The sequence below is a fragment of the Pogona vitticeps genome, chromosome 1, assembly GCF_051106095.1.
Source record: "Pogona vitticeps strain Pit_001003342236 chromosome 1, PviZW2.1, whole genome shotgun sequence".
Classification (NCBI taxonomy): domain Eukaryota; kingdom Metazoa; phylum Chordata; class Lepidosauria; order Squamata; family Agamidae; genus Pogona; species Pogona vitticeps.
This window is the reverse complement of record NC_135783.1, coordinates 240451200-240473594: the sequence shown is the minus strand read 5'-3', so window position 1 is coordinate 240473594 and position 22395 is coordinate 240451200. Positions and strand designations below refer to the sequence as shown.

Sequence of the window (22395 nt, the reverse complement as noted above, 5' to 3'; positions counted from 1 at the left end):
TAATCAAGACCTCATCTTGGTATGCTCACTCTCATTTTTTAAATAATTCCACCGTGACCACACAGTTTGCATGGGAGAGGAAGTTCCAGGGCACTCTGTCCAAGGTGTACCTCTCTGGAAGCTCTTGCGGATGAGTCCAGGAACAGCAGCAAATCCCTTCAGATTTATTTGATTTTTAAAAAATCCCCACATCCCTTTCTTCTTCTTGCTGGAGATGTTTGGCTGCTCTAGCTTTTAGAAGCCGCCACCTCCAAGTGCCCCTAATGTGCAGGCCACAACTGGATCCAGATGTGCAATAAAAGTGCAGTGTAGGGATGGGAAAGAGGGGGAGGCACCCGGAAAGCTTGACTCATCAAGGGCTGGCTGTGCTTGGAGAGGTAGGCTTTTGGCTGAGGAGGTGTGCGTGGGGGAACTGTAATGCATACACTGTGGCTCCCTGTGAGCTGATGGAAGAAAAGAAGGAAGAAGAGGGGAAAAAAACTGGAAAAAAGGATTAGTCCCAGAAGTAAGGGAGAGGCCAGTTCCTGTGCTATATTTGAAGGAGCTGCTCTTAAAGAAACAGTCTAACCATCCAAAGTATTTGGGTATGTTAACTAGATCCACCTAGAATCTTCCAGCAACATGGAATTTGTTAATGGGGTCCTATAGTAGTAGTGATTCAGAAGAGAAAACATGGGCATTACGACAGGGCAGTGCCTTGGACAAGGAACAGTGTGGTTCCTGTGTATTGGATTTATTGTTGTTTTGAATTGCTTCAACATCTCAGTTTCAATGTTCTAAAATAAAAGAAATAAAGAATACTGTTAGTTGTCAACTACTTGCATTTGTTGTAGTAATCATCATTGCCTTCTACAGCTCAGAGGTTTCAAGGCAGCCTTGGCACTCAGGGTTATCTATGATGGACACATCTGTTCATGGCACATTTTTCATCTCTCCGCTCTCCTGCATGACCCCTTCCAGGCAGTCTCCCTTCCACTCGACTGCGTTCCAGACATTTATACAGTACCCTTGAAAACATATGTCTAGAACTAAGGGATGGTGGAGAGAAGAAGCTGGGTGGTATGGGGGAGGAGAATGCTTACAAGCAGAAGAAAAGAGTAAGCAAGGGAAAAGGTTAAACCTTTTCATGTAACTTACAGTTGGTTCAGAAAAATGCAGCCTCTCTATTCCTTTCTGTTTTGATCTCAAAGACCCAGATATACACACTTTGTAATTGCATCTCATTGTGCTTTGTTATGGAAAAAGCTGGCACCTCATCTAGTAATTATATTTTGAAGGGTGGCAAAATGGCTCCCTCCTTTTCTGTGAATGAGTTGGCATGGATAGCTGGTTAAGCACACAGCTCAGAAATGGATTATGTGTACAAATCAGAGTGTATTTCAGTGAGGTTGTCTGCCTACATATTCCTTGAGTCTCCTTGAATGGTTTTGAAAGGATCTGTGGAAATTGGGATGTATGCTGAAGATGTTTTATAAGGCTGTGTCTTGTGGAGACATTATAGGCCAGTGGTTCCCAACCCTGGGTAATCCAGGTGTGCTTGGGCAACAATTCCCAGAAGCCTTTACCACCAACTGTGCTCACCAGGGTTTCTGGGAGTTGCAGTTCAAGAACACCTGGGTTATCCAAGGTTGTGTGTTACCCAATGTGTGTGTGTATGCATGTGCCTGTGGGCCTTTGTGTGAGATTTTATAACTTTGGGAACAGCCTGCTCTATATGCTGTATAGAAACCAGGACATCTGTTTATAAGAATATATCTGATGAGGGGTAGGTAAAGTTAAAGTTAAAGGTTCCCCTTGACATTTAGTCCAGTCATGTCCGACTCTAGGATGTGGTGCTCATTCCCATTTCCAAGCCGTAGAGCCAGCGTTTGTCTGAAGACAAGCTTCCGTGGTCATGTGGTCAGCGTGACTAGGCACAGAATGTTGTTACCTTTCCACTGCAGGGGTACCTATTTATCTACTCACATTTGCATGCTTTCAAACTGCTAGGTTGGCAGGAGGTGGGACAAGCGACGGGAGCTCACTCCATTGCATGGATTCGATCTTACGACTGCTGGTCTTCTGACCTTGCAGCACAGATGTCTCCATGATGAGGAGTAGTCCAAGGCAATTTGTTGCTTGAGATGGAATAGCAAGTGGTGTTTGAGATGGAATAGCAAGTGGTATTTGAACAAAGATGCCCTGTACCAAAAACCAGCCAAGTTGTTTTGCCACAGGAAAGAGAGAATCTTTTATGCCTTTCTCTCTAACAAAGGAATCAACTAACAATTTTCAGTCCTTTGCCCAATACCCAAATCTACTGCCTGCACCAGCTGCAGTCTGACTCTGCCTAGTGCTGTCTCTCACCAATAGCCCCAACACTTCCAGGTTGCCTGTAAGAGATACTCTTTATTGGGCCAGGCACTTTCAACAGTGGTTCCCCACTCTCACATCTGAGAGGACTGAGTTTCTTCCACTAGTTTCCTGGAAACAGCCAGTTCAGAACAGGCCTCTTCACTGAATCCACTGAAGTCTTGGTGTTGTAGTTCTTTTGTTGCCGAGTCTCAGGATCTCCTCCTCTGTAGACGCCTTGCCGGGTGTCATGAGTCAGGAAAACTCCAAAACTTCTTCCCCACCCTCCTTTAACTGCTTCTGGTGGGCCCTCCTGATTTGTGAGGTGTTTTTCATCACCCAGATCCCTGGAAACACCTGGGCTTCTCTCCTCCCAGCCTTCTTGAGAGTCCAGAATGGCTGTTCTGCCCAGGCTTTCAGGGGTGGGAGGTGAGGGCAAGGGCAGATGGCCTGCCGGGGGTGGCAGTAGGGACCCCATTGAAGAGTATATAGTGTATGGAGATGTCTGTGGTTCCTTTTCTATACATGCAACAGTGAGGTGGTAGAGTTGATTGAGAGTTTTGGAGTGTAAGCAAGAGGAGATCGTTTTTCAGAACAGTGATTTCCCCCTTATTAATTAACAAATTCCTCTGAGAGAAAAAAAACCCCTACAATACCAGGGAGAAAAGCTCTAGCTCAGTGTCCCACCAGACAAAGTATTTCTATCACCTTGTTCTATCTCACTTTTGCCACTTGGCTCAGAGACGTAATTTACAAGGATTCCTCTCCAAACTGAGTTTCCCCAAAAAGTTAGGAGTGAGGAACTCTGCTGCTCCTCAGGCACTTAAAAATCATTGCCGCCTTCTTTGTCCTGCTACCAACAAACAACTATGGGTGTGTATTCGCGAAGGCTTTCACGGCCGGGATCTAATGGTTGTTGTGGGTTTTTCGGGCTCTTTGGCCGTGTTTTGAAGGTTGTTTTTCCTAACATTTCACCAGTGTCTGGGTGGTTTGCCATGGGTGCTACCTGCTGAGTAGGAGAGGGAGCTGTGGGTCCTCCAAATTCTCATTCCCTACTTCTTGTTACTTAAAAAAAGATTTGAAAATGTGCCATAGTGCAACCTCCCTCATACGTTTGGATGCAGATATTAAAGGCCTTTTTAAAAGAAAAGAGAAAAGAAAAGAAGAAGAAAAGTTAAGTTTAGGACTGGGAAGGGAAATGCCACATGAGGGCACAAACCAAACCAAAGAGAACTCATGTGTGTGTGGTGGAGGTAGTCTCGTTAAGATCAGAAATGAACAGGGAAATTAAATTGGACATGAAGGCCCTGTCTGGAACAGTTCTTGGTTTACTCTGAGTTTTTCCCCCTTACAGAAATGTTTTAAAGTAGCTTTTTAAATGTGCCCCGCCTAAAATCGTAAAACACATTCTATTTGGATCCCCCCCTTCACATGCCATCCCCTCATCCTGACCCGTTTTATGCCAGCATCATGACTGTGAGGGGTTTGGATTTGGCATAATTCACCTCCTCCCCTCCTCCTGCAACCCCATTTTTGCTTTTTTTTTTTTTTTTTTTTTTTTTTTTTTTTTTTCTGACTGGTCTCAGCCAGTACAGTGCATGGACTGGCAGGTCAAGTTGTTCTGGCAAACGTCAGATCAGCCAGTACTAGGAGGTTCTGCGGGCGCATGGGCGGCGGTGCTGGCACAAGGGTCCCTGGCCCATTCTAAACTTAATGTAGTCGGCACATTGTTGAGTGTGAATTGCGCGGTCAGTCAGCTGCGTGGGTGTAGAGAGCTGGGCAAAATGAATTAATTCTGTTGAGATGGTGCTGAAACAAGAGTTGAGGGTGCAAAAAACCTCAGAAAACTCCCAGGGAGTAAGCCCTCCTTCTCTGTGTGTACTTTTACCCCATATCTCCCCCACAGCGACATGGCAGACATGACAGACTTTTAACTCCATCCCTGTGTCTGGATGAACTGATAAGATTTAGGCAGGCAGCCAGTTTGTATGGAGTTGGCTTATAATGTTTTATTTCACTCTCCCCCTGATTCTTTTCTTTCTTCTCTCCACACAACGTGCACTGCCCCACTCCCTCAACTCCAGCCCTGATTCTTCATTCAGGCTGGTTTAGGGATGCCATGCCCTTTAAAACTGAAGGAGGGGAGGGGAAGAGCCCCACAGAGCTAGTGGTGTTGTTTTTGGGCGTGTGCAATATTGTACTTGGTCAGCGATGCCTTGTGGGGGGTGGAGAAGGCTGTGCTAATAAGGTGGAGATTGGGAAGGAAGAAAATCCCTTTCCAGGCATTTCTGAAAGCTTTTCCCTCTCTGCTTAATCACTGCACACTGCTCTCCGAAGCTGTCCACTCCAGAAAGCCTCAGGCAAATAGGTCTTGTCTTCTCCTTCACCAATGCCTGAATCCAAGACCTGGGCTTTTGTCCCACTCCAGCAGAATACTGTGTAACTCCTTTTTCACTGCCAGCTTTAACTAACACAATCTGTGCTGAGCAACTTTTGCACAAACAACTTTCTGGCTCTTGCTGGCCATGACGGTGGGAAAAGCTAAATAAAGGTGAGGCCGACAGTTTCCTGCCCCTTGGATCTAATAACATTTACGGCGAAGGTGCCCTGTGAAACAAAACAGCCCAGCGGGATGGATTTCGGAAGCATGATGAACCAGGTATTGTTCATCTGTCAGTTTTTCTTTGAGAAGGGAAAGGAGGTGTGTGTGTCGAGGGGGAATGTTACTGGAAGGTCTGAGAGAGTTGCTGATGAATGAAAGAAGTTTTTTTTTTTGTTAACTGAATTATACATACTCTGCCCTTAAAATGTAGGGTGGTTGAATTTGTGCCAAGAAATGCAAAAGGTTTTCTGAAAGAATGATAGTTACTAGAAATAACTGGAAATTTTGAGGACGTGGAAAGATCTGAGAGAAATTTGTATCTTTTCAAATGTGGACATGATTGGTAGTAAAGTGGGGAGAAGCTGGATTGTGTTAAATCAGCTCCATACTGGAGGATACATCGTGGCATGCTCTTGTGGGACTACAGGAGGGGGGGGGTGACATCCATCAATGACAGCAGCTATTGTGGAAGAATCATGTTGTCAAAGAATTGTGTCCTGCAACTCCTTTTAGTCATCCATAGTTTATGTGCTTTTGAAAAGCCTTCTGCTGGGACTTCATGTCTTTGGTATGTTTTTCTGCATCCACAACCTTTTAAGAACACAGTTAGTGGGGAACAGGGAATGCAGCAGATATGTTTCAGATTTAATAGTAGTTGCAGTAGGAAAGTGAGGAGTGGAATAAGGGAGCTGAAGCCAAGCATCTGTGCTTAATTTCTGCTTCTCCACCTGTCGATTCGTTATCTGGGCAAGATGTGTGGAAATGAGAAACTGGGAAGGGCAAGAAATGTCAATTACGGGACCGGTGTGTCATGTGGACTGCATATATTATTATTTGTCATTATCTTTAGTCAAGACTGTTGTAATAATTTGAAACTGTTAATCTAACTGGAATTGAGAGTTACTAACAGGTCCAGATCTGAGAAGTATGCAGGCACACACAGATTCAAATATATTTATAGGTATCTTGGCTCTGATTTAAAACAACAGCAGCAAGTTATTTGCTTCTAACCATTTTTCAGGCTTTTCATTATTTAGACTGCAGAAGCTGCTATTGGATGGACATTTGTAACCTGTCTGTTAAAAACTCCCCCCCCCCCCCAATCACCTGCTATCTAGAAAGCAGGAACTTTTTAAAACCTCTTTTGTCTGGCAATAATGGTGAGTTGTATTAGGTTTTGTTGAGAAGCAACTGGGTTATACTACCACCTCTTCAGATTGGTGCTGCCCATGAGTTTGGAAATAATTAATTAAAAAAACGACTAAATTCCCAGACTCCCATGTTGTAACTCTGGGAGTTACGTTTCTGAGTTTTGCCCCACATCTGGAATCTGGTCTCTATCTTTGATGCTGGATTTATTCTAGAAATAGTTGATCAAATATTAAGAAATGCTGGGGCCATTTGATGGTGTGAAATTTCAGACTGAAGGATGCAAGAATCCAAGAAGTCTTTGGGTACTTCAGCTTAACAAGAAAGAGAAAAATAACATTAAAGATCATAGGCTACGAAGAACAAGAGGGAATGATAGCTGGGCTAAAGTTCTGATGTGTCTGCCTGGATTTTGCACTCTGGGCAGCACTTGTAGCACAGATGGATTTAGGCTTGGTCTGTCCATGATCTGTTCTTTGAAAAAGGAAACAGTCCTCGCAAGCCTGGAAATGGATGCGTCATCCCACGAAAAAAGCAAAACAAAGGTTGCTGTCGGAAACTGTTAATGGCCAGCTGGAGGCTGCAGAAATCAACAAGCTCCAGGCAGATCATGTACAGTGCATGAGAGAGTGTGTGGGGCAGTGTTTGTGTGTGCAACTGCAGGTTGAGGTAAAAATCAGGACCATATTGGGGAACGTACTGAGTTGCAGGAAAGAGTCTTTCACTTGTGAGATAAACATTTCTGTACTGTGCACCTCTAAAGCAGACAAATGCACAGGTATGTGGAGATACCTGAGTCTAGTTACTGGCATCATCCTGGCTCCCCACTGTACTTCTCCTCCTTAGTCCTGATTAAATGGGTATGTGATTGATCTCAGTGCTTAGAACTTAAGTGACTGTAATCGCAGGTAAATGCATTCAAAATCCTATAATCAGCCTAATCAAGAGAAGATTATGCGTGCCAAAGTCTCTCAAGTCATAACTGAGTTGTGTGGCTTACATTCTAATGATGTCAATTAGATAGAAACATACCTAATATAATATGGAGTGTAACATGCCACACTGACCAGTATTTGATGAAGGAAAATAGTGCAGTTCTTTTACATCATGTCCCTGATTCATTCAGGTCCTGGGTGGTCCCCACCTGACTGAATCAAGGGCACGATGCAATCCAAAGAGATCTCCAAGCAAAGATGTTCAGGGCTATCTATTTAGCAGAGACAGACTTCATCTTACAGGTCCAACAGGTAAAACTATTTATAGGTGACTGCCAAGTGTTAAGTAAAAATTCAGTAGCTGTCAGCAAACTAGTGCACATAATAGGGAAAAGCAGCTATTGTTGAAGAGCATGTGACTGTTTTAAAGTAACCTGGCCCAGTTGTTGTTAATATATTGTCAAGTTGCATCTGATTCATGCCAATCCTAATAGGATTTTAAGGTATGTAAGATATTCAAGGGGTGGTTTGCCATTACCAGTTCCACCTGCCTTCTCCCATGAGTTTCCATGGACAAGCAGAGATTTTAACCCAAGTGTCCAAGTTCTACTCCAGCAGTCTCTTCAGTATACCTTACTGGCTCTCCATCGGATCAATAGCTTTCTCCCCAGTCCCAAGGGATGCATTTCTCTTGATTGGAGGATGGTTCTTACCTGCTCAATAAAGCCAGTGTTCATGCGTAGGAAGAATGCAGACTGAAGTCTGCACTCTAGTTTCAGTCCATATTTGGGCCTTTCCCAGATTCTGAAAGCGAGCTGAACAGGGACAGACTACGACAAAAGCAGTTCAGTGCATTTAACAGTGACCTGCAGTTCTTTTAAACAAGTTTGTTCTGGCAATTAAAACAGGATGGTAGGTGCATTGTTTTGTAGCAGGGTGTAGCATTAATGAGACTTCCTGGGGCTGCTGGAACTCTTTGAGAAGTTCCAAGTTTGTTTTTCTCTGCTTGGAATATGTTTTTAGTCTCCGTTTGATCTGTGCTTTGGTATCTCCATAGCCCATCCCATGTACCTCCCAACTGCCACACCAGCCACTTCTACATACACAGAGTGCCTGTGGAGTATTTTGCCTGTGCTTTGGTGAAGAATTATCAGTCGTGTCTTCTGCATGAGAAGCATAAGAATCAGGAGGCATGCTAAATGTGGCAATTGGCAAATAACTGAGATGATAACGGGGCAGTGTTTTCAGATCCAAGAGCTATCAGGCTAGAAGGGATCTCATTAATCATATCACAAGACCTCAGATCTTGGCAAAATATCCTGCATTTGGCATAAACTCCAGATCCATATTAAGGCAGTACAGTAGTTTGAGATGAGGACCTACTTATGTTTGCTGACCTTTCTGACCATAGCCTAGAGCCCAATGGTGACTTTATATAATAGCTACCCATTCCCTTTGTGGATTTTTTGGGATCTTTGGCTGTGTTCAGAACAATTGGTCTCTGTTCCCATTCACATAGTGGAAAACAATGGCTGTTTAATGTATTCGCGAAAACCCACAACAACCAATGGCTGTTTAATTCTTCCATCTTCTTTCTGTGAGTCCAATTCTAATCAATTCCATCCTAGTGTCTAAACAAGGAAGGAAGGAAGAACCCAGCTCTGATGCCTCTTTTATTTACTTTCTCCTCCCCTAGGTTTCTTTCCCATCAGGTGTCAACCATTTGACTGGCTGTTGTCTTGTACAGAAGGAACTGACATTTAAAAATGTGTAAAATAAGCTGGTAGCGTTGGCTTCTCGGAGAGACCTTCTTTTGCTAAGCCTGCTGGTTCTTGCAGTGTCTTCATTCAGATCCAATAAGAGCACATTGCTCTTGGTCTTTTCAAGCAGCACATCTGCATACCAACAAGTATAAATAGGTAGATAATCTGGAGGCAGTTAGACTCCTTTCCACCTATTTGGGTCTATTTTGGAAGTTGTATATGTATTAATCAAAATATTGTCCTATTTTAAGTCCGATTACCCTTTTCCCTTTTGATCCTGTGCCCTCTTGTTCTTTGCCTCTTTCACTCTGTAATCTTTATCTGTGTGCATAGGTTCTGTGTTTCTCTTGTGGCAGTTTCAGCAGATTCTGTCTCATTGAAGTGTGTGGGCCTAAACGGCTTTCCTCCCTACTTTTCTTCCCAAGTTGTTCAGGGGCGTAAGATTTGGGACTTTCGCCATCTGACCACACAAGAACAGCGCAGAGAAACATTGGCTGAAAAACTGACTGCTCAGTGTCACTCCATGTGATTCATGACTAAGCAGAGATTTGAATATCAGTCTTTCCAGTTCAAGCTCAACATTTTACTCAGTATACCACAGCTCTACAGTTGTGCAATTCATGCATACACAGGATCATTCTCCTAGTATTATGGTCCCTATGCAGAGGTTTCTGGAAATTTGCGACATTCTTTTGTGTATTGGTGCTGCATGTAGTCCTTTACTCCTGTATCTGGGAGCCATTGGATGGTGTCCCCATTTCTAATGCTCTACAAGTCCATGCCTCACAAAAACCCACAGCCTGACTTTGGTTTTTTAATATGGCCCCAGACTGCATCTTGCATGAGTCTGTGTGCCATGAAGGCTTGTGGGCATGCACATCATATAGTGGAAAAATGTAGTGCTGTGCTTGAGGATGGGTGTCTCTTTTCTGTCTCTGCAGTCTGTTACATGGGATGGTGCTGTTGATTTTATTTCACTTGTAGGGTGGGGACCAAATGGCTGGTCCCCACCCTGCATTTAGATTGGTTGGCATCATTGAGACAGTTTGGGCAAGACTGAGCTGAGTCATTGGATGACATTTGGGTGGGTTGGCCACGGCTCTCTGCTACAGTTTCCATTATTTTATAGAGATCCAGCAATGGCTCTTAGCCTAGAAGGGAGGAGACCTAGAGGTCTACTGGGTCTGGTGTTGGAAAACTGACCAAATTGTCACACCATCTTCAGGGATGTCCTTGGCCACATTGCTACTTGTTGCAAAAGGGGCACATGTTATTTCATATCACACAATAAACAGGCTGGTGTATTACTTTGAATGTGCCTACCCTAAGAAGTCCTAGTAAGGAAACACTTCCTTATAGCCACAGTAGAGGAATCAGCCACAGCTTATGGACAACATGCATGCAGCTGTGTTTCCAGATGTGCTATAAATTAGTCATTTGCAACCTCATTTTTTGGCCATGGCCGTAAACACAATATAAAAGAAATATGGTCTGAATCAGGATTGTGTTAAGTCACATAACAAACCGTATAAAGTGGTGTGTGAAGAATTGTTTCCAGTCTGTGGCCCCCTGCAAATGTGCCAGAGCCCCCGAGAGGACCATATAGCCCCTATTGAGAATGGCTGGTGTAAATCACTGTAAATTATGGAGAGCGGCTGCCAGTCAGTATCTACAGTGCTAAGTGGACCTGCGTGTTTCAGCTTCCTCTGGTCTTATGTCCCAGTACACTAACAGCTGATCATTTATTCAGAAGCCAATCACAGTTTCATTCATTGAAGGGCATTCGATTTTATGAAAGTAAAATAGCCCAGAGCAGTGGTTCCCAACTTTGGGTAACTCGGGTGTTCTTGGACTGCAGTTCCTAGAAACCTTGGCCAGCACAATTGGTGGTGAAGGCTTCTGGGAACTGTAGTTCAAGAACACCTGGGTTACCCAAGACTGGGAACTCTTAGAGCAGTGGGTCCCCAATCTTGAGTCTCCAGATGTTCTTGGACTACAGCTCCCAGAAGCCTTCACCACCACCTCTGTTGGCCAGGATTTCTGGGAGTTGAAGTCCAAGAACATCTGGAGGCCCAAGGTTGGGGACCACTGTATTAGAGGATACAAGAGACAGCTGGAGGAAGTATAAGAAGGTTATTGCTGGTATTTGTACAGCACTAGTAATATACTGTAGATGGTTTAGTCTACCATAAGTGAAAAACAGCAACAACAAAAAAACAAAACAAAACAAAGAATCCCAGCCCTGTTCCCAGAACCAAGACTCAAAACCTTTTCAATCAGATTTCTGTACTGAGAAGACAACATCTAAGAGCCAGCAAATTATGGCATGGATTAAGTGGTTAAGGAAATGCTACCCTATGAAAGTGTTATTGCAAAAAGCAGGTTGCCGTGGCTAATTTCCATGCTTTATTTATGCTTGGGATAATGAACAAGCATGCATTGGGTGCTTGGGTTCCAGTCTCTGGAAAATTCCAAGAGAGTAGCTCTGACTGCAGTAGACTTTTGAGGGTGGTATGAGCCTGAGGTTTTTACTGTGGCAATACCTTGCCTCATTCACTGAACTTTCAGGAGGCTTCACATCTTCTGCTTGTCCTTCCATGTTTTTCCATTGCTTCTTCCATTTTGCTTCTTAATCTGGGAAATCTGTTATGGAGAAAAGACTGAACATGAGTTAAACGTCTTGCACGAAAGCCCCCTAAAGAGACTAACCAATGTATTGTGGTGTGAGCTTCCACAGGCAACAGCCTACTATGCCAGATGCATTCAAGGAAATGAGAATATGGCAGGAAGGTACATATATGAGGCACATAGCCTGAAGAATTGTACAGGCTTGACTCCATGATACAAGAACTAAAAGTACCAGGAATGTGAGAAAGCATTCTGAATGTGCAATATGAATGCAGTAGACAGACTTGTTTGCTGGAGTACTTGTAGCATGCATGCTGACAACTGGAGAACAGATCTTCTTTTTTTCAAGTCTGAGACCAGAGGTGGAATACTCTTGCCTTTCCAAAATGGGAGATTATCAATCAGTTCTAGTGGAAGGGTAAGCGGCAGGCCAACAGCATCAAGCTTTACATATTTGCCTGTTTTCCCTTCATGTTGTAGCCAGTCTGGTCTGGGATTTTGCTTTTTGTGTGTCTGAGTGACAGGTCAAACCTTTATTTGTAGCAAGCCTGAGCAGGATTGCCCCAGGCTGTGTGCTGATCTGGAATAAGTGGAGAAAGCTGTCTGGATTTTCCCACCCTCATCTGAAGCAGGACCCCTCTATGTGTGAGTTGCTGGGGGTCATTGCTTGTGCTTGGGAAAGAGGATGCAGGCCAGGAAGTGAAGCTGTAAAGCAAGGCAGGTTTTGTAACTGAGACCCCCTCCACTGCTTTCAGATATCAGCTGCTAGAAGCCTGCCTGAGATAAATTGGAGCTGGTAAATCATTTATTTGGACAGACAGGCATAGCAAACTCTAGGTGAACCTAGGTTGTTAGAGGTGGTGCAAAGGGAAGTTGATTAGCATATCAAGCAGACTACAAATCTATAGGTGACTTGGTTTTCTCTTTCACCTCTGTTTCCAAAAAAACTTAAAACTGAAAGTTGTTTTTGTTTGGAGGCCAAGACAAAGGTGTTCAGGCATTTTCAAATTTGTTCACCATGTACAGAATTTCCATAAGCTCCATCTAACAGCAGCAGAATAGAACCTCACCTGTTATTTCACAACAAGGACTAGTTGCTAGCAAGATGGTGAGGAAATTATACCCTGCAGATGTTGTTGAACTCTACCCTCTGTTAGTCACAGGCAGTTGAGAGGGTAGATGAGAGCTGTAGTCCAACAAGATTTGGAGGTCCACATGTCTACTCTTCCCAGTTCTAGGGTGCAATTCAGAAGTAACTTTGTGTTAGTCTCGGACATATATATGGTCTTGAGAGCTGTATATGTAGAAATACAGTATGCAAGAAAATTTACATTTTTTATATATATTTTTAACAGCCTTGCAAAGATTCTGTAGAAATCATTAGCCTTTAAGACGTCCTCTTAGTTCCTTCCCAGTGTATATGTACCTATTCATTTTTTATGGCGTAAGATGGTATGAGAAGTGAGAATCACTTGGAGGCAATTCTGAGGCAAGTGGTTGTTTACAAGTATGGCTTTTAGGTTTTTCAGTGACTTTTTGCATCCTTAGGAGATAATTCTTCACATGTGTGAGTATGTGTGTGAGATAAAGAGGATGGATAGATAGATCAATGGTGGTGCTGTGGTGTGGCGGGCCGAATTTGGGAGTAACTAATTACAATTGTGGTAATTATTTACTCCTTCCCCCCCCCCCCCCCGTCACTTTATAATTCAGTCATGGGTAACTCCATTCCTGTTACACTGCAGTTATAGCACTTTTGTAGTTATGGATGCTTTGGCTTCCCTAAATAGTGGTGGAGGAGAGGTGTGTATGGTTCAAGTTCCAGCTTGTACTGCTAGCTCCTGCTTTGGTGTAGATGGTAAGGTGACAACAAGCAGGGTGGGAGAAATATTTATTTGTAGTACAGCCTATGGTTTGCTCATTGCATGGATCTTTCAGTGCTCCTTATACTGGATGTCAAGAATGGTATTGATATCTTGCTTGATTATGTATTGGAATAAAAGCTAACAAAGGACTGGGCTCAGAAGTATAGTTGCCAGATGACATAATAGACTCAGATAGGAACACAGATGCAGGATTTGTCTACTTCTCTGCCTTGTACGGAAGCTTAGTGTGAGGCAGTTAGCTCAAGAAACTTCACACAACCTGGAAATGAACATGGTTGCCATCTAATCATCTGTCTATGAAGCTGCCATTAAATGCACAACTGTAAGAGCTTGTTAAAAGTTGGCAACCCTATGTGGAGTTGTCAGTGGCTTGAGAAACAGATTCCAGGGTCAAGAAATGAGTCTATAAGGGAAATGACTTTCATCCTTTCTGTGTAAATATTTGTGTAAACTGCTCTGGTTTGTGGATGGGTCAGTTTTTAAACCTAAATACTGTAGGTGCAGAAATGTCAAGTCAGTCAGCATGGCTTATTACTTAGGACAACCAAAACAGTTGTGCATAGATGTGACCATGAGTGCATATATACAGAAAAGCAAAATGACACACACATGTATAGAGAAAGCAGCACTGCCCATTCTGCATGTGTCATCAAGTGCTCCAATTCTAGTTTTTAATTCAGCTTAAGTTTTCACAAGAGAGGAATGTGGCACAAGTGAAATACTGACAGAATGTATTGGTTCCTAAACTTTCTGCTGGATTTGCTTTTCCTTCTCTTAGCATCTCATGTTGGCTTTACTTGGGAACAAGGAAAAGGGTGGGCTTGTCCAATCTGAGGTCCTTTAGATAAAATTCCCATCACCTCAGAGCCAGGGGTTGTAGTCTAGGCCACTGGTTCTTAACCTTGGGTTACTCAGGAGTTTTGGACTGCAACTCCCAGAAGCCTTCACCACCAACTGTGCTGGCTGGGGTTTCTGGGAGTTGCAGTTCAAAAACATCCAAGTAACAAAGGTTAAGAACCACTGGTCTAGGCATTTGGAGGGTGGCAGGCTGGAGAAAACTTCCTAGCTATCCTGTCCAATCACTCTGATGTCTTCTATAAGTCTGCCAATGTTACTGGATACGTTACTCCAGCGTTTGCTGGAGTTTTGCAGAGCAGCAGACATAGGTAAAGAGTCTATGGCTGATGGCAGGTTTCGAGCCAGGCAATCTTCTGCAGGCCTTTGCAGTGGATGATAAGTTCATGCCAATTTCCAGCTTCACCCTCCATGAGTCCCAAAGAGACACTGTGAAAACGTTGCCTTTTTAGGCTTGGGAAGCAACACAGCCGCAGAATCCTACTGGCTTCAGATGAAAATCCTCCTCATGGGCAAACAACAATAAGTAGGAAACTGCCGCTTCTCATGCATCTCGCTCAAAAGGTGATCACCATGAGGGGTTTTGGGAAGTGTCCAAGAGTATTGTTATCTGAGAACTGGACAGGCCAAATTCTGCCAGGGGTCAGGCAAGATTTATTTTTAAAGGCTGGAAAATGAGTCTTTTGGGCAATGTAATACCTTCAGGTGCAGGGCTTCTTCCTACCACTTGAGCTTCCTTTTCTTGAATAATTGGAGTGTGTGTTAAACTGGCCGTTCAACAGCTTTTCACTCCTGATACATATTCTCTTGCTCACGCACGCACGCACGCACACATGCACACATCCCTCTTCCTTCATATTTTTAAACGCTATATGGTCAATGAAGACAGGGCTGGATTGAGCCATGCTGAAGCCTTAGAGACTGCTAACATTTAATCTACTTCATGGTAATAGAAAAGCCGTGTGTCTTCTGTGCAACTTGAAATTTAGTAATGGATGTTTGTATATATGTATACGGAAGCATTTAATTATTTGAGGCCCTAAACTGTAGCTGACTGAGCCTCTGCAGTAAATCTGGCACTGACTGTAGACCTAGCTGGGGAATAAAGGGGTTTCTCGTCTGCTACCTTGTGGGCATATTGTCAGCTAAGCAGAAGGTCCATTCCTGACTATGCTGATGTGAATCAGAAAGATCTCTGCTTGATCTTAGAGTAGAAAAGAGTGAACAAAAAAGTGGTTTGGTGGATTGCTAGGAATAAATAATACAAGAAAGTAAAATGAAAACAGAAACATTTTTGCTTTTCCTTCTAATCTCTACAAATCTGATCTGGGAACAAACACAAGCTATAAATATATTCAACTTCCTGATGCCATTTGTAATGGTATTACTTAAATTCAGATTAGAGTCAGGTCTTTTTCCAAGGGCTACTAATATTTTAACATGGATCCAAGTTGTTAAATAAATAAAGGCATAACTGTCCAGAAGGGAGTTGGGATTACATCTCAGGACACATTAGAGCATAACAGGAACGAAATACTTAGGAAAGAAGGTGGAGTCGATCTGATAGACACAGGAGGGTGAATACTGACAGCCTCACTGGACTTTCTTGGATTTCTTGCCCTCTAACAAGGCACATATTTGAAGCCAGAGGATCAATTTGGAAATAAAACTTTAAAATGCATTAACTGGGACAGTAAACAACTGCAGCCTAGCATTGGGTTTACTAATGAAATTGTTAATGTTTGGTAAGTTGGACACTACTAATACCTTAAGCATTGATTTCCACAGGGATTAGTTGAGCTACTTACTGGTGGGTGATGGGACTCACGTGGAGGGAGCTTAGGTGTCTTCCCCTGGTGTACGTATGTGTGGGCTTGGAGGAAAAGTGATGTGTGTGAGAGAATATGTGACTTTCTAATTTAGTTATCAGTGTGATCATTATTTCAATTTGTCCTTTATCTAGCTCTCAGGAAGTTTGTGCCTGTTGCTACTTTGTTTTTCCTTTGACATTTCTTGCTGAATTTTATTTTTGTAGGGGTGGGAACAAGCTTTGCTACAGGAAAACTACAAAGAGGGAGTGAGAATGGGCTGAAGTAGAGAATTGGAGGAGACTAGAAGCCAGGGAACCAATAGAGGAACTGTGCCATGGACTGACAGCCCTTGCTTCCTTTACCATTTGATGCCTGCTTCATGTCTCCCTTTGGATTTTGCTTACCTTTAGCAGACACCCTTGCATAGCTTGGAGTTTTCCTATGAAGCTAGAAATTTGCCTTTTTTGGGGGTGGGCGTGGAGGAAGTAGCCAAGATTCCAAAGGACTATAATTCTGTGTCGGAATGTACGTTCTGTTCTACTTAGCATTTATGGAAGGTTGCACTTAATTCTGCCTAATACTTTTTTCTAGGAAGGGCTTCATCTCCACATCAAAAATCACAATGTCACTGTCTTTTGTTCACGTTAGATGGCAGTCTGTCGAACTCTTTCTTTAAAGAAAGGGATATCCAGCCTTTGGGGTTCAGAGGACTGCATGTGGAGCCGGCTGTGTGTGAGAGTGTGAGTGTGTGCATACATGCATTCATAGACATGCACACATAGATATTCCACACACCTCCATCCAAGCACAAAAATATGGGGAGTCTTAAACCTCCTCTTGTTGTTCAGGGTGTTCTAGGGATTGCTGTGAGAGAGGAAGATTACATTTTCATTTCATTTTATTTATATCACACTTTTCTCCCAATACAGAGACCATGTTCCTTTCTTCATACAGTAGATCATCCAATTGCCAGATGCTTGCCTGAAGAGCAAGGCCTTTGCTTGTGAGTGGAAAGACAGGAGTGAGGGGCCGACCTAGTTTCCCATGGAATGGAATTCCATAGTCTGTAATCAACTGCTGGAAAAACCCTCTCACGCCTTTGACTTTTACTGTTTACCAAGTCATTCTGGCTAAGACACTGGTGCTGAATTAGTCATTGCACATCTATGTATAACTTATTAATTTGTTCTTCTTATTTTTTTTTGTATAGTACTGTTTCACTAAATTAGGAAAAAAAAGGTAAAGGGGTGAAAGAAATTAGTAATCTAATCCCGTGCCCTGCATTGGGGATAAAAAAGCTGACTAACAGGGCACTTCAGCACCAATTCTGCAATGGTGCTGATCAAGGAACCAATTCAAAATGAAGCTTGAAATTAAAAAAAAAAAGGGGGGGGGGAGAAAGGCCCTAACATTGCTTCGACTGGTTAGGCTGCTGCTACACTTTAGGTACCAAAGAAATCATGACAAACATGGCCTTTAAAAATGCTGCTGGACTCACCCTTTGAAATATAACAATTTAGCATTGATATAGTTTGGACTTCCTACAGAAGGTAGGTAAATGAAAAAATAGCAACTCCAGAGAAAGAGCAAGTGTGGTAACCTCGTCTCTCTTTTTTTTTGTAGTGATTGCAACTGAATGAAAGAGATGTTTTCCACTTGTTGACAAAGACCATTAGTCTAAGATAGGATAAAATGTTGTGCTTTGCATTCGGCTGCATATATCCAGTCTCTTGGCTTATAATAATAGTCATGGGTCCTCCTTATCTGCTCTTATAATGTGTAACAATCGAGTCATCTTGTATTTTATCACTGCTGAGCACTAGATTGTGTGCTTATCACAGTGAGCAGAAAACCAATAATTTTGCACTGCAGCTTGAGAGTCACATGGTTCCCTGATGTTCCCTGTGATTGCTGTCTGCTATCATTGTGGTCTTGTGGCTGCATGCACTGTTCTTTATTTTTCATTTGGACATGCAAATACTTCAAAAAAATTGGCCCTGTGTTGTGTTGTACTGACTCTGCCCAGTATGGTCTATTTCCTTCTTCAGCCAAGAAGCTCAAGTCTAGATACTACAGTAGAATCTCTATTTAGTATTTAGTGGCAGAGTGCAGAGGCCTGGTTTTGAGCTTGTGACTATTAAAGAGAAACAATTACTAGTCTGGAAGCAGAGCTCTGACTGGCAATTTTGGCACCTTATTGGCAAAGCTTGAGTCACATGAGATTGGCATATTTGGGGAGAAGACAGAGGAATGGGGAGGAATGCCTCGGAATGAGTGTGTAATGGCTACATTGATTCAATTCTGAGCCTGTCAGTTTTATGATTCTGCCTTTCAAGGTGAGTGGCTAGAACCTGTATATGGGCTTAGGGTGGGCAGGTACACATCCTTCCAGCAACAAATGCCAACACACAGGTTTATAACCTTCCAGCAGTCATTTTTAAAACACACTACATTTACATGTTGGTGCCTTGGGTCAAGTCACAATGCCATGGTTACAGCTATAATAAGGCAAAAAAGAACTTGCTGGTTGAAAACCTGTTCAGATACAAGTAGAGTAGGCCCATTGAATCAGTGGGGATTTGGTGAGTCACACTCCTCCACAAGTTCCATTCTTTCAGTGGGCCTACTCTAGTTCTAACTTACTACGCTAAGCAACAGGAACCCACGCGTGGGTTTAATTGTCAGGGTTCTGTTCCAGCAGAATTAAAGAGACTGGACTAAGCTATTGTCTGTTGAATGAAGTACCTTCTGCCTTCTGATATCACTTGGGCCTAAATTCCAAGAAACTCTCTTTTCCTAAACAAAGATTTCACACCAGCAGTTGTAATCTTAATTAGGGTAAACTCAAGCTTGTGGAGAGCACTCAAAGTGCCTGGAGTAGAGTTGCCAGGTCTCGGAGTGATGGCTGGAGTCTCAGGGAATTGCTGCATTTTTCTAGGTCTCCATGTGAAGAGACAAATCTCAAGACGAGTGGTGCTGGAGGAGGAGAAAATCTGGCCTTGTGTGGCAGGTGGCTTTAAACCCTGGATACCAATTTCCATCCATTCATAGCTACTGAAGGGCAAAATGCGCAAGTGTTAGTATATGTATTGAGTTTGTGTAACGTCAGCAAGTAGAAAGACAGAGTAAGGAGAACAAGGAGAACCAGTGAGTGACTGCACTTGGAGCCCACAGTGCTATCTGGAACAAAGCAGGAATTGGAGTGTTAGCACTAAGATTCTATGGTAGTTCCTGTTGAGCCCTTCACAACCTCTGGAATCATTATAGGGCTTGGAGGAACTCTCAGTGTGTCACTCATCAAGCAAAATAGGAATGGTGAATGCAAATACTGGGTCACAACTAGTTCAAAATGTTTCCAGCATTAGCCTTCTCATGATGTGCCCAAAGTCGGACAGCCTCAGTTTCATCATTTTTGCCTTTAGAATCCACTTCTTTCTCTTTCTAGCAGTCCATGGTATCTGCAAAACTCTCCTCCAACACCATGTTTCTAACAAATCAATGGACCCTGCTAAGATTCCAGGCTTATGATGGGAGTCCAGCCTCCTGATGGCATTGCTCTCAGCTTCCCCCTCACCAGAGGGACGTGGTGGCGCTGTGGGCTAAACCGCAGAAGCCTGTGCTGCAGGGTCAGAAGACCAAGCAGTCGTACGATCGAATCCACGCGACGGAGTGAGCTCCCGTCGCTTGTCCCAGCTCCCGCCAACCTAGCGGTTCGAAAGCATGCAAATGCAAGTAGATAAATAGGGACCACCTCGGTGGGAACGTAACAGCGTTCCGTGTCTAAGTCGCACTGGCCATGTGACCACGGAAGATTGTCTTCGGACAAACGCTGGCTCTATGGCTTGGAAACGGGGATGAGCACTGCCTCCTAGAGTCGAACACGACTGGACAAAAATTGTCAAGGGGAACCTTTACCTTTACCTTTACCTCCCCCTCACCATGTTAATGTCCACATCCAAGAAGGAGATGTACTACAGTCACTTAGTGAAACATTAGAACTCTAACTTATATCTTTCTGTCCAATCTCTCTGTCATCAGTAGGGATGTTGTACTTCTAGGCACATAGAATGAAGTTTTGTACTAGGAAAAAAAATTCTGAATTAAAAGTGTCTGGTATAAGTGAACAAGAGGGAATGAACTGAAGTTGTACTTTGGCCAGCAATATTAAGTAGGTCTTCTCTGTATGCTACTGTAGCCTTCTCTGTGTAGTTGGATAGAGAACATGGGCCAACAACCAATATTTCTGATAGTTTGCTATGTTTGCTAGGACTGATGGGAACTGCAGTTTGACAAAATTTGGAGAGCCATGAGTTCCTTGGCTGGGCTGTACAAAAAATATGGGAGCGACTTTTCATCCATTCTGAGTGCTTTCAGAGAAAGGGCAAAGGAAAAACCAAATCAAACAGATAAGGCACCACTTCCACTGTTGTTAGCAAACTGTGCTTCCAGTGACAGTTGTTCGGCTCCTTGAATTATCTTGTACGATTTGTGATTTGTATCTATTTCAGTGTTTTTTCCAGTGTTTTGTTCATAAATATTTACAAAATGCAAAAACAAACAAACAAAAACCTCCTCTAAAAATAAGAGAGAGAGCAATCACTTTGGAATGCAAGTAATCCAGCTTTGGTTCAATTTTTCATGATTTCTTCTAGCTGTGTAACATCAGATTAGCCGTTGAAACATTGTGTGAGAGCTATGAATCCTGAAGTGGACATAGATTGTATAGGAACGTTAGTGGAAGAAATCATCCCTTTTCTCCTAGGAATCATAGACTACAGTAGGGAGCTACTCTTGCCCTGAAATGCTTGAGAGCAAACCATACAATGTGTATATACTTTATTATGGTTAGAGACCAGAACTTTTGAAAGCTGGGGGCAAAAGTATTTAAATGATTACGAAAGGGTGGTGTCTTCCTCTCTGTACCATATTTAAACCTGAGGTGGTAGTGGTACAGGTTTTTCTGAGCTTGCCAAAATTACTTCATTGGACTACAACCCCCAACCTGCCTTGTCCCCAACCATGACCACTAGCCTTATTTGTAAGGGAAATTCTGCAAACTGTAGTCCTAAACAAACAAACAAACAAACAAACAAACAAAAAACACCCTTTGAAGCTTCAGTTTGGCTGAAAGTTACGGTGGTAGGTTGGTGGCTTCAGTCTCAGAGCTGTTCCTCCTTTCAGTCAGAATGTCTGGGGATGACAGTACGGGACAAAGAACTGAGATCTGGTGGAAAGCAGCAAAAATGAAAAAAATATATGAAAACAAATCCCTAACCTTTAGCTAGGAATGCATTTTTGAACATGCTCCCCATGATCTGTGCTAGCTACTAGCAGCTTTGGGCTGGATAAATCGTGGTCCTAGTAATTTCCCTTGCTCTAGCATCTTGTTTTAATTGTTCAAGCAGTAATGTCTAGGGTGTGGTGTTTCTTAGAAGGGGAGGGGGAGCCCCTAAAGATCCCCAGCCACTGACTCACCCTGTGACTCAAGCCAAACCACTTCACATCTCAGACTAGCCCAAAGCTGGTTATACGTAGCAAAGCCTTTGGCCCTGACTACAAAGCAGACCGGAGGACCCTTAATAAGACGGAAACCCCTAAGCATTTACCCTTGGGTATTGGGGGTCTTTCCCACATTCAATTTATCCTTTTCTCCTTCTTTGGGGACCCATTTTTCAACATTTGATTCCTTCCCTTCTATACCTCTCTTCAGTAGTTCTGTTTAGGATAACATGACAAAGCCTTTGAGCTTTTGAGGACTTGCTTGTAAGGGAAGGTACAACCCATGTTTTAGAGAGAGAGGAAAACAGCTGAGGAAACTGTCTGTGCATGGAAAAATAATTAATGCAAAAGAAACATCCCGTACTCATGTTATATAAACAGAAGATTATCTTGGGCTCCAAGAAAGCAGCTCATGTATAAAAAATAATGACGACAAGATACAGCCAGATTACTGAGTTTCTGCAAAAGGAATTCATGGTGTGTGATGATGACAGACTGCTGGGGAGAAATCAGGGAGCTTTTGGAACAGAGAAGGGATGATGGGTGCAAAATACAGCAGGGGGATGTCTGGGGTAAACCTGCAGGATCTGGGAAACTCTCAGGGTGGGAACATTGAAGAGTGTGTGCAGGGGCACAAGATCAAAAAGCAAGTGAAACCGCCTCCTTGTTTCTGTAGTGTTAAGGAGGTGGGACATATTTTGATGGAGAGGAACAAAAACTCAGCTTCACGAAACTGTTTTTTGCCAGGTTTCATCCTTCTGACTCTGAAATTTTCTCTCCATTCAAACCCACAAATCATATTTCAAAATGATGTCCCACCGAACTGGAATCCACTGCTCCTGAAGTATTCCCTGACTCAGATGACACCTTCAACCCCTTCCCTGATCTCAGAGAGAAACCAGGCTGATCATTGTGTTATAGTCCACTCATTGTATC

At 43.1% G+C, this 22395-nt stretch overlaps 1 protein-coding gene across 24 annotated transcripts in view; it reads left to right on the top strand.

Annotated features, from left to right (window-relative positions):
• Positions 1–22395, top strand: part of TNS1 (tensin 1) — a 404124-nt gene that overhangs the window by 200917 nt on the left and 180812 nt on the right. For 5 of the 24 annotated variants that reach the window (XM_078381278.1, XM_078381264.1, XM_078381214.1 and 2 more), the window contains exon 1: positions 4361–4990. The exons of 17 other annotated variants lie outside the window; for them this stretch is intronic. In XM_078381278.1, coding sequence (XP_078237404.1) covers positions 4964–4990 — 27 coding nt within the window. In that variant the 5' untranslated portion in view covers positions 4361–4963. Of the gene's footprint in view, positions 1–4360; positions 4991–22395 lie in introns of those variants that run through there. 2 more of the 24 variants (XM_078381348.1, XM_072985270.2) reach the window with 1 other exon arrangement.